The 12737-nt window shown below is 43.4% G+C and overlaps 1 protein-coding gene across 1 annotated transcript in view; it reads right to left on the bottom strand.

Moving 5' to 3' along the window:
* The window catches only part of TSHZ3 (teashirt zinc finger homeobox 3), a 65726-nt gene extending 53606 nt beyond the window's left edge, over window positions 1-12120 (bottom strand). The window contains exon 1 of the mRNA XM_039696639.1: window positions 11998-12120. Within this exon, the coding sequence (XP_039552573.1) occupies window positions 11998-12037 (40 nt within the window). The 5' untranslated portion in view covers window positions 12038-12120. The remainder of the gene's footprint in view (window positions 1-11997) is intronic.
* Between the last annotated feature and the right edge of the window lie 617 nt (window positions 12121-12737).

Here is a 12737-nt window from a genome sequence, read left to right as displayed (position 1 = left end):
TTCATGCAAACAATAAATATTACTTATGCTCATAATCAGACTTTTCTCCGGCATCGTCTTTGAATGTTGAACCTTTTTCAATTAATTAAAAACTATGCACTGCAGAGTGCATATTTTATCAGCCCTCAGCTGCTTAAGTGTCTAGAAAAGACCAGGCAGTTTTTCTTTTTTCCAGGCAACCCAGAGCAAGTACTTGCAAGGGTCATATCTTTTTAATTATCTTTTCTCTCTTTGATTAATTATTCCGTCTGACAATAGCGTGTTTCTAATGCTATTCACCTGCCTTTGATGATTGACAACTTTTCTGTCTGATTCAAAGCAAACAGCTGCTGCCATGATTGCCTAGCAACCAGGATGTGATGGATGAGCCCCAAAGATGGATGGCTGCAATAAATCATGTCTCCAGCTATAAAACTGAAAAAAGGGATAAGAATAAAAGCGAACAAAAAACAAAACAAGGTTTCTTCCCATGAGTGCACTCAGCTCCTTACCAATTACACCTGAAATGGACTTTGTGTCTATTAATAGCAAAGTTTTCTAATCAGTAAGAATGCAATGATGCCATTTGTATCAAGGTGTGTTTACAATTGTTACAGCAAATTGGCACTTGTACTTCAATTACCTACTGTGTTACACAAGTGCAGGAGTAGCAGAGCAAAGTTTTACCTTATAGCATTGAAGGCTTTACAGAAAGTATTATTGTTTTTCAGAGTTTTTTCATGGTGTTGGACTTGAATGAAGGGTATAAACTTGAATTCTCCTTACTTTTGACAACTTAGTGTACCAAAAGTATATGGAACTGAAAAACTCATTTCTATAAAACACATATAAGGTCTCTGCTGGCTTTAAAAAAAAAATAACCTAAATGTTTATTAAATGTTGCTGTCATTCCCTTTGCTAGGAGGGCATCCTGCAATCAAAGAAAAAGTTGATGTGACAAGCAGTATTTCAAAAATACCAGCTACCTATGCAAATTCAAGACTGATCCAACAAAGTAATTCTCGCCTCATTTTACCAACTGTTCCTGTAAATCATTTGAGTTTTGTAGGATGCAGCAGGCAAGGAACAGTCAATAGTTTGTCAGCTCAGAACAAGTTTAACCAGGCTGGGTATTGCACTTGCCTGAAGGAGCACAAACACCCCAACACCTGAAGTTCTGGCACTGCCTATTGCTGAGGCTGCTCCATTATTGGGGTGTCTACCTCCTGAAAGTCCCTGTCTAGGGACTTAGAAAAAATCTAATTGCCCATAAAAAGCTGTTTCCTTAATTCTTCCAGCAGGTGGGGGTGTCCTGGTTCCAGCAAAAGTGCTTCCAAGAGGGAAGGGATTGCCCACTCTACTTACACAGCCAGGCCATCCACCCTCCAGGAGCACCCTGGACACTTGGGAGCGAACACCAAGGCTCACAGATTCACAACCCTGCATGAAGAGCGTGGGTGGAAAAGAAATATCCGAATGCTGAAATAATTATGTCCTAGAACCTTCTTTCCTTCACCATTATTTGGGACCCAGAAAAAAAATAAAAGGTGCATCCTGTTAGCAAAAGGAAGCTGGAGTGTGTTAATCTGTTCACAAGCACATTTTTTATACTGGAAGTGGCAATGCCTGGCAGTGTTACAGTGGATCAGCTACAGTCCTGATTGTATTTTAGTGTTACACATGGCAAGTCTCTGTGCTCATGCAAAAGGCTGCCTGCATCCTTGCACGGGCCATGGCTTTGTCTACATTCTTTACAATTATTGAAATGCTCCCACTAAAAACTTAGCTCTGCCTCTGCCTGTCCCTCTCCCTGTTGTACAAACACACACACACATACACACGGAAATCCAGCCCCTAAAACAATTGTAAGGCACTCCTGTAATGACCGGCGAGTATCTGGTAACAAACAATGAGAAAGCAAAGCCATCAATCACAACGTGCACGCCGAGGCCTCCATTCTGTCCCAGCTCATCCAACTCTCAAGTTACAGCTTTACACGGCAAGTCTAAATAATATTCAAAATGATAAATGGCACTATAAGCCTGATATCCATCATCAATCTTTTTTTAAGGAACATCCATCTTCAATAATGCACGTTTGAATCATGTGAAACCAAGAGCTCCCAGATTCATTTACACAACCCCCAGCAAGCTGGTGCTGCTTGAATGATACGTGTCAGCCAGTTTGTCCCAACTGCCAAACTCAAAAAAAAAAAAAAAGGGGGGGGGGGAAAAAAGAGAAATGAAGAGAGACTGAAAGAATATAAGAGGGGAAAACCTTCAGGGGGCTGAACAGGGCGACTTAGCAGATAATGTGAAGGCGCACAAGGTCCCGGGTGAGCGTGGCAGTGCCCCCGGCGCTGCCGGCCGGAGCACGCCCAGCAGCACGGCCGGAGCGGGAGCTGCCGCCCCCCGCCCGGCTCCGGCAGCGCCCGGTGATAAATGACACGTGTCATTCTGTCGGGAGGGAAGGGTGGGTCAGTGATGTATGGCTCTGCTGAAAAGGAAATCGACTGTTTGGCATGGTGCGGCTATTCTCCAGCAGGATTTAGTTTCAGAACTCTAAAATGAAATCTCCGATGTTTCAAGTGCACGGTTAGGGCAGGCTGACGTGCGGCCGAGGCAGCTTGCTGCCTTTTATTTCCTCCCCCCCACCCTTGATTTTTATTTTTTAACCTCTCTCTGCCCTTCGGATTTCAAAAAACTGCTCCACTGACTGGAAACTGCAAAAGAACACACATATATCAAAGTCTTCAATAGTTATGATCCATGATAAAATTTAAATAGGTTGAGGTTTCTATTTTTATTTATTATTGGGGGGGAAAAATGGCATGCAGGCTTGACACAAAAGCAAGATAAAAATTAGCATGTTTGAAGTAATCGTCCCACAGCTTGACATCTGCATAGTAAATTTTAAAGGAAAAAAATGTGTCAGGCAGGCATGAGCTGTTCCCTCCCTCCCCCCCTCTTTCATTAGCTCACTGGCAGGGTGGCACTTCTGAACCTCATTACTGCAGGAGGATTTATGAAGCTGAACCCAATGGCAAAGAAAAGGCATCTGTCAATAATTGTAGGGAGCTGCACTCACAGCTTTGAAATCTCATTAAGTATGCAGTTATCAGGCATAAAGATCAAAAACATTACTCAACTCCGACAGAATCTTATGGAGGAACATTAATTAGCAACAGGCCTACAGTACAAAAAAAAAAAAAAAAACCAGACTTCCTCTCACACCTGCCCAACCCACAAACCAAAAGAAACACTCCTCCTCCCTCCAGAAAAAAATAATTCCCAGCATCTGAGACTGATCAAGTACATGAAACAAGAGAGAGGAAAAAAAAAAATCCAGTTGAGACAGTCTTGGCGGTGAAGAGAGAAAAGGAAGAAGCTGTCAAAGTTGAGAAGGATGTCAGCACTGGCCCTGATTACAAGGGCCTATACAGTTCCCAGGCCTTTTATCATCCCTGCCATCAAAAACAGACTCTGTGTCACAGATGGATGACTGATGGCTGCCAGTCTGGAGCAGCCTGGCCAAGCCTCCTGGAGGCCCCTGCTGCGATCTGGCCCTCCAGCAACAGGCTTGACCTAGCAGGGAGAGGGCTGCCGGCAGCGAGCCCAGTCCCAGAGACACTCAGAAACAGCACCCTGTTCTGTTCTTCCCCAGAACAATCCAGCGAGAGCTTGGTCAGGGTTTGTTTGTTCAGCTTACAGAAGTTAAATGTAATACTGCTGCTCGCCACGCAAAGCTGTGCATTATTTGAAAATAAGACCAGCAAAAAAAAAAAAAAAATTTAAAAAAATTAAATAAAAATTCTTTGTCCACGCTAAATGTATTTTTCTAATCCTGTTTCTGGTTTGCATTTTCACCACAATTTGCACGCTCAATTGCTTAGAAAATACATGAGAGAGAAATATATATTTGGGGGGAAACATACAAATTCATAGGCGAAGCTGGACCATAAAACCAAGTGACCTTTGCAGCATTAAGTACTGTGTGCAACTAATTAAGAACTATGGCCATATTAACATTTTTTGTTACAGAATCAAGGATATCAGCTACACAGCTTAACCCATTGGACATATTTTTTTCATTTCCTCCCTATCAAAAACTGTGTTTGCAAACAATAACTCAAAGCTACTTGTTTAAAAAAAAAAAAAAGGAAAGAAAAAAAGAAAAAAGCAGGAGGAGGGAAATCACCTTCTGTAGTCTTTTTCCCACTTGGGACCATGCCTGAAAAACTCCCTCTCTAGTTACATGCTACCTTTCATACATTTTATATTTCCCATAATTTTGCGCTACAAAGAAGCTTTCCACTGTACAGTTCCATTCCTGTGTTATTTCCTATGTCCTGGGTTTTGATATAATGCACATATTTGTCTCTCATTTCATGAAATATACAGTGATATTTATGTCTCACTTGTAGCCACACTGAAGATTGGCTTCTTAATGAACTACATCTTTAATGCCGCACAGTCAGGGATATTCGCACGCAAATACAAGACAACCTGCCTGTCAAAATCTTTTCAATATCTGAAATTAATTCATTGACTAAAGTAATGTACTTCAAAAAAAAAAAATCTTAGCTCTGACAAAATATGGAAGCAGAGGTTCCGCTCTAAACAAGATTTTTAAAAGAATTTTACAAAAAGTGTTACAATAAGGTGTTTATATTTTTCCGTATGCTTACCATATTACTTTTATTATGTGTAGCATCAAAGTGATTATAGCAATTACATCTAACAGAATTAATTATAGAACATCCCATCATTTCTAAATACATAATGCATTAGAGGTAAGCCAAAGAAAGAAAACATCTTGACTGTGGTTACTATTGTTGGAGTATTTTTTTCTTTAAGCATGAAGGCAAAACCAAACTAGGAAGAAACATACAGAAACGGCGGGGCAACAGTGAAATGTTAACTACAAAAATCAGAATATCAAGGCAGGTATGTTTTTTACTAGCGATAGTAACCTGTGCAAAGCTGCGCTAGCACAAATATCCATGTAAAATCCATTAGAGTTTTTAATCACAAAATATGGAAACTAGCCAATTCACCTAACCAATGTGTTAGTACATAAAGACAAGAGTGTATGAGTGAAGGAGTTACAAGCCTTTACGTATGCAAAATAAATTCACTCAAAGCTTCATTAATATTAATTTAAATTCAGAACCCATTTACATTAAATTGTTCATTAAAAATTGCCTATTTTATGCAACATGCATTCCGCAAAGAACACATAAGAAACTGAAACAGAGGGCTCAATTTAATGATGGAAATATCAAAAGTAAATGAATTTGGATCATTCCAAACGAATTATAAAGCAGCCCTCCGCTCTGCGCCAGTGCGCGAAGTTTGGCGGGAGTTTGGTGGAAGGGCAGGGAAACCTCCTGGCTTCCCCCTTGGCCGCCGCCCTTCCCACCTCCCCACCGGCACACAGCCCTGCTAAAACGGGAATTATTTATGGACAGGACCTAAAACCCAGCCCCGTGACAATGGTGGCTAATTGTGAGCGCACTGGGCCGCCTCCAAACTTGCGCTAATTGCCAGCGCTGCCGGGCGGAGCTGCCCAGGAGCCGCGCCCGGGCGGGAGGGGATGGCAGCTGGAGGTGAGCCACGCTGGCCATGGAGGCTCCTCACTGGCAAACTCCCACACCAACATGCACAGTCAACTTACGTGATTCCCAACAGCTGCTCTGAATGAAGAAAAGAGAGTCATAATTAATAACATGTGTCCTGACAGAGTTAATTAATAATTTATAATTAAGTCTAAAATACGAACTTAGATTATTCTTGAAGAGTTGTCCATTTACAGCCCGAAGAGGCCAGGTAATGGCATTGGCAAAGAGCTTTCAGATATTTTATGATCCTCTGGTAACTCTTTCCCTACTCTCCCTCCACCCCCAGGGGAAAAAAAACCCCTTTGAACATTTTCTGAGAAATATCTTAAAGTTGATGCCTGCAATGAGAAGTGTTTAAATTCTGCAGATTGGCTCTCTGCTGAGATGACCAAAATATCTTTCAGGCGCAAAATCAGGCAAATGCAGTAGGATGAATCTCACAGTCTCTGAAATTAAGCCCTACTTATTTCAACTCTTTCAGTTCTTTTTATGAAAATGGTAACAAACAATTTCAAGCTCTGACAATGTTCTATTCTGCATTATTGTACTTAAGAAAACTACAATACAATCTCTCGTGGACTATGCTTTAAATCCTTTGAGCCAATTTTCATGCTTTATTTTTTTGTTATGTTGAAATCAAGAAAAATCAATTGCACACAAATTTTTTTCAATCCTCCTCCTTTAGGTTATGACACATACACACACAAAAAAGCAATGCATCCATTGTTTAGTGGGATTTTTAAAATTAATTTAATGTCTAACTGCAAATGCTGGAAACTAGAATTAATCTGTCTGGATAAAAAAAGGCTTACAGACATTTAAATGCATGTATCGGGACACTTTATCAACCTAACATAAAATTGTCATCTTATCTTATTATATGACTATTTTATGCATGTGTCAAAGAATTTGAAAATGAATGCCTGTCTATTCACTCTAATTACAACTGCATATTATCTGTCTGGATGTACCAGTCCATATCATTGTTACCAAATACAATATATTGTATTCACCTTTCATTTTTAACTTAAGGCTGATAAACCACAATTTGGGCGTAACTAAATTTTTAAAAAATTACCAAACACACGGAGAAGAAAAAAAAAAATCAGACTAAAACACCTGAGGTAGATTGTTTAGTAAATGATGCTGAAGTATATCACAGATAAGATAACACGCGACTGCTCAGCAACTATGTTATTTTTGGTGTTGTATCATAACCATACACACACATACACTCCTACTTGACAATGCAACACTTCAGGCATCTTAATACCTGATCCACTAACAGCACCTTGAAAATAGGGCTGTGTTAAAATCTGACAATCTGTATTTGGATGCTCTAGGAAGCAGTCACGACATTGGATTAAAATATGGATTACTACACCGTAAAGCCAGCAGTGCCAAGGTTTGCTCAGAAAGATAACACGTAGGTTACTTTACGTCCTGGCAGATGATTTCTTTTCATTCACTCTGTACCACCATATGTTTCTGCATAAGCGTGCACGTAGCATGCTTAAAAATGTACCCCACACTTCACCCTGAAGGTGATCTTTTCTATACAGTTTCCACTAATCCTGGAAGCAGGGCTGACAAAAAGGACCCACTCTAATCCTGCTAACTCACCCTAGCTTCACTGCATTTCCCATAACCCTGCAGCAGTCACAATTCATTCTAATCACTTTACAAAACAATCTTTAGTAAAAAGAGGAAAAATGCAGACTTGTAAGCCAATTTAAGAAATAACTGCTGATACATCAGTTATTGACTATTTCACTCCTGCTCATGATAGTGCTCAAGGCAAAACCGAGAACAAAATGACAACATCAACCGCACGCAATAAACTGTGGCCCAGGAGAGCACTGAAGCCCTAATTGACAGCTGTCAAGCTAATGGGAGAAATGGCAGCTGATTCTGGAAAATTCTGTTTTCCAGGCAGATATTCAGGAGAATCTATCAAGCCTTTTTATATTTATGCCCCTTTTTTCTTTCTTTTTTTTTCCTTTTTTTTTTTTTTTGCATTGTTCCTTCACACTTTGCCGGGAAAAAAAAAAAAAGCAGAGGACAGCCATAACTAATCATTTTGTCAGCTTGCTGCTAGGAAGAATCTCTGCCCAACAGAGAAATATGTGGCAGGTTTGGAGGCAAATAACATACCAAGGGCTGACACTGCAAGTACCTTTATAGGTAGCCTACTTTATCGCTACATTTACTTTTGGGGTATGTATGTAGTTGCAAGCAATTGCCATAAATTAAAGCGAGCGTTCGAGTTGCCGGAGTCAGAGCTGCCTGGAAATCTGGCGGCACAACCTGTGTGCCATCTTGCATCTGTTTGCTGTGCTGCACCCCCAGCCCCACGCTGGAGGGGCCGAGGGCTGGCACGAGCACTCAAGTCCCTGGGAAGTGGAAGTGCTCCGCACCTCTGAAGCATCAATGCCGTGTATTTCGGTGCTCACGCCGACCAGGTGCAGCTTTTGAACGTAAGCGCAGAAGTTGGGAAGAGCCTAAAGCATACAGAAATCTCTAGGATTTAAAATATACTAGGTAAAAAAAAAAAACCCCAAAAAATAAAACCCAAACCAAAACCATAGGCCCAGGTTTGTTTGGGGTTTTTTTCCAGAGCCTTGAAAACTCAGTGCAGTTGTCTGGCTCTTACTGTTTTATTAAATATATATATAAAAATAAATAAATAAGTAAACTAAATGTGATTCCAGCAAACCACTAGCTCCCAATGCCTCCTCACAAGGTTTGTACACAAAATATGTATTAAGTCATTTCTGTCAGTAGGAAGTACATTTTCTTGATCTTTTAAATAGGTCTCTAAAAAAGCTGCAAGTTAAAGCTATAATTTAAGGATAGATAATTACTGTTTGCATGATCAAGACTGGCCTCTATTAATACAATATCTTAGCTTCCCCAGACAGTAGCCTCTAACTGGAAAATACCTTCTTCCTCCTGACTTACATGACAGAAGTCTTTGGAGCAGCAATTCTGACTATCGTTTTGCTTTAACAGGTGAGGAATAAAATTGCAATCCCTGACTCTCCTTCCCAAATTTACCTATGATATTCAGCTGAGGCTCAAAGCAAACAAAGTGAAATTATCATTTTTACAGATTCTTGATTCTCAGAGACAGCTTTAGTCTTCCACAGTGTGGTGTTAACACTTGGGCTAGACATAAAGAATTTGTGCACCTGTCTGTTATGTCTGCGAGCTCTGTGCTGCTGAGAGTTCTTTGTTGTTGTTATTCTACTCCAGACCATTAAAAGGGTCCTAATTCCTATGACATGATTATCCAGGTACCAAAGCCCATTTGTCACCTGCAGCAGAAAATTGAGTTAATGCACAACTAAAGGCAACCAGGACTGTGTAATATCAACTTGATTACATCAAACTAGCTGCAAACCTAATTCTGCTGGATGACACTGCGTGGAGCTTGTCATCTCCAATCATTAAAGCTGTCAGGAATCCATCAGGTTTACAGCTAATTAGGTGAACACTAATGAAGCTGGCAAAACAACTTTTCTTTTTTTATGGCTGAGCGGACCTTTCAGTTTGGAGAAAAAAAATTCTCGAGTATTCTCAAGGTTGCTGGGGACTGGATTTCCTGAGTTACCAATCAGCAGACATCTTTAATTCTCCCCCCACCACCACCTTTTTTTCTCTCTCAGTACCAAGCAATCAATTTGTCATCACTCTCAGTATGCCACAAAAGCAGTCATGAACCTTATAACTCGCAGCTCTCAAGCCAAAAAGGGGGGGGAAAAAAAAAGTAAGTTTTTTCTGTCTTAAAATAAAACACCTCATACAGCTCACTTATTTATCTTCATGCACTTATCAACAGCATGAATGTTCTTGTTTTTTCACTCTTGTCAAATAAGTAGCCCTTCAGTCATTCTACATCCCCCATATCCATTAGGCAGAGGCATTTTGATAAAGTAAAGCCAAAGCTAGTGTATGGGAAAGAATGAAAGCACTCACTCTGCCAACTTCTGATTGACCATTAAGCTATTGATGAATGTGCCTGTCAGGAGAGAGACAATTAAATCAAATATGAAACAAAGTCGTTTTGACGGGTCATTTTGATAGAGCAAAACCATTCTTCCATCTCCTATTAGTCCTGCAGTCAAGTTTTTGTAATGAATATTTCTTAACTAACCTGTTATTTCTTAGCTGCTTTTTAAGGTGTTAAAAAAAAAGCCTTTGCTTTTACTGCTATTAGAAAAAGTAACATTTCCAATGTGACCAATAAAAGCAGCATCTCAGTGGGAAGCAATTATACACAATACTAAATGTTTAATGTGGCTATCAAAAAGCTAAAAGTTTAAAGAGATTACACTTCTGCTAAATATGAAAGATAGATCGCGTATCATGGATGATTCGCTTGAGAAAGGAGGGAGAGACAGAGAGTGGTGGAGGGAGAGAAGGATACCTCAGAATGTGTGTTTAGTGCAGAAACACTTTCTTCCAGTCTGTGGAGAGAGAGCCCAGTATACGGCAGAGTCGAAAACGGAAAAGCACGTGGAAAATCTAGATTTTGCAGAACTAAATTCACATTAAAAAATAGAATTTCCCAAGTATCAGGAAAAGTTCCTCTGTCATTTTTCTAGAAAACTGTTAGTTGATGGCATGGGCCAGAAAAGCAAAATATTATCATGAAGTCTTTGGCTACGATATTGTTCGCTAGATGCTATCACTAGCGTACTGTGAAACTTTCCAAACTTTCTAGCTGTTTGTACGCGGGGTAAGACTGCTGGGAAGTCTATTTCCCTATTCCAAAAGCACTGGCCGAAGGCATGTGGATGTCCAAGAGCAGCAGAAAGGCAACACGCACGTTGCCATTTACAATCTGCCCTACACCCCGAGCCCCTCGCTGTTCACCAGAGCCAAACCGCCCCACTCGGAGATGCTCTCAAGCAGGGTGGGAGCTGCTGAACGCCCGGGCTCCAGCAACGCCCAGCGCAGGGCTACCTGCCCCAAGCTGTGCCAAGGCCGGCCGCGCCGGGATGCTGCCGGAGCCTCCCCAGCCTCGGGGCTCCCCCCGGGCCCGCGTCCCCCGGGCAGCCCGGCCCACGGCGGCCCCGCTCGCCAGGAGCCCCCCGAGTGGCGCGAACGGAGTTGACAGGCCACGCGTGACGTCACCGAGTCTGGCGTTACCATGGCAAGTGATTTATTGATGTTTATCGGGAATGAATAGATCAAAGGCTGCCAGATGACAGGCGATCAATCAGACATCAAATCAAGGATGGCAACAGGCCAAGGAAACCTTTTCCAGCCCACACATCCCCAACTAAGGATTACTGTAAAATTATGTGGGGCTTTTCTTCTACTGTTTTCTTTTCAATTTGGCTTTTCCAAAAAAATACTGCTTAAGTTTAACAGGAGTTGACATTTCTGGCAAAAGAAAAACAAGCCAAACAAACAAAAAGCCTCACCAGCAAAAGTAATTCTAAAAAGGAAAAAAGAAACCAGTGGAAATTGTAAAGGCACTATCAGAAACATTCACCAGTCGCTTGACAATACACAGACCCTTTTTTTTTTTTTTTTTCCTCCTTTGGTTTACTTTGCAGCTTCTACTCTGGACTCATAAATAAGAAATCAATAGGATTAACAGAAGAGGCTACCAAAGAAAGTGACCAACTAGGACTGTCTGTCTGTCCGGCAGAGACATCTCCAGTGCAGTACAAGGGCACCAGAGAAAAAGGTAAAAGTTGGGCAAAGGAACCAGTTCTGGGCTTGGATCTTCAACTAACACTGCAGAGCCTCCAAATCACTTTGTCCCTGCCACTTCATTCACAGCGTGCCATATTTTTATACATACCCTCTCTCTTTTTTTATAGGAAAGAAAAATTAAATATAAAGAATATTTTCCCTGGCTTTCACAAACCATTTGCCTGTGAGGGAAGGGGATGTAGAAGAATGAAGACTACGAGGGAGAGAAGCAAAGTAGGTGCCAAAGTACGGGCTGGAAATAACCAAAATTCGCCTCCTGCTTCCCCCAGCCCCGGAGTGACACCGACCACGGGAGCCCGAGCAGCGTGTGCCCGCACACACCCGCCTGCCCCTCGCACAGGGCTGCCCCGGAACCGAGCCGGGCGGTGGCAGAGTTCGGAATAAATCAAAGTGGGCACCAAAAGTGGGGAACGGGCTTTCATGCGCCCCCCACCCCAGAAGAAAAAAAATAAATAAAATCCCCCCAAAACCCCCAGCCCGGCGCTGCGCCTCCAGCCCGGGAGTTGCTCGGCAGAGCCCTCGGCAGCGGGGCGGCAGCGGGGCAGGAGCGGCGGCGGAGCCCGCCGGGAGCCGGTTATGAAAGAGACGGAGGGAAGCGAGAGGAGAAGCCAGCGGCCGCGCAGGGAAGGGAAGGGAAGGCAGGGAAGGAAGGGAAGCGGCTCTCGTACCTGCTGCGCGCCGGGGCGCTTGCTGCTTCCTCCTCGGCATGCTGGGCTCCTGCGGGCGCCGGCGGGGGGGGGCAGCCGGGGCGCGGGGGTGGGAAGAGTTGCCTCAGCCCCAGAGATCCGGTGAGCTGCTCCAGCCTCGGCGCGAGGGCTGGGTCGGGGATATATTTTTTGTTGCTGTGCATACACGATGCCGAGTAGGAGGAGGAGGCGGCGGCGGCGGAGGAGGAGGAGGCGGCACAGAGGAGAGGACAGCCCTGCTGCTGCTGCTGCTGCTGGCAGAAGAGGGGGGAAGTTTGACAAATCGCCCCGGAGGAAGGAGGAGGGGAAGCCCCCCGAAGAGGTGTGCGGGCGGGAGGGCTGGGGAGAGCCCGCAGTCCCCCCCACCCCGCCCTGCGCCCCCGGTGCCTGGCCGGGCTGGGAGATCACGGCATAAAGGCAGGGGATCTCTTGGCCGGAGCCGGCGGAGCCTCAGCCTGCGCTCTCCACTCCCGGCTCGGCGCTGGAGCGGCGGCGGCGGCGGCGGCAACAGGCGAAGCTTGAAGGGAAACGAGATGATCGCGGTGTCACTCAAACTGCTCCGCCGAGGGGGAGCGGGGGGAGCGGGCAGCGCCCGCGCCCCACGCACCCGGCTCTTCGGGAAGGAGCACTTTTGCCTCGTTTTCCCTGTTTGGGGGGTTTATTTTTTTTTTCCTCTCTCTCTCTCTCAGTTTTGTTTGTTTTTTTTTTTTTTTTTTTAATTT

The sequence above is a fragment of the Passer montanus genome, unplaced genomic scaffold, assembly GCF_014805655.1.
Source record: "Passer montanus isolate IOZ18808 unplaced genomic scaffold, ASM1480565v1 scaffold113, whole genome shotgun sequence".
NCBI classification, from domain to species: domain Eukaryota; kingdom Metazoa; phylum Chordata; class Aves; order Passeriformes; family Passeridae; genus Passer; species Passer montanus.
Note: the sequence above shows the minus strand (reverse complement) of the source record. Positions and strands in the feature narration are given on the sequence as shown.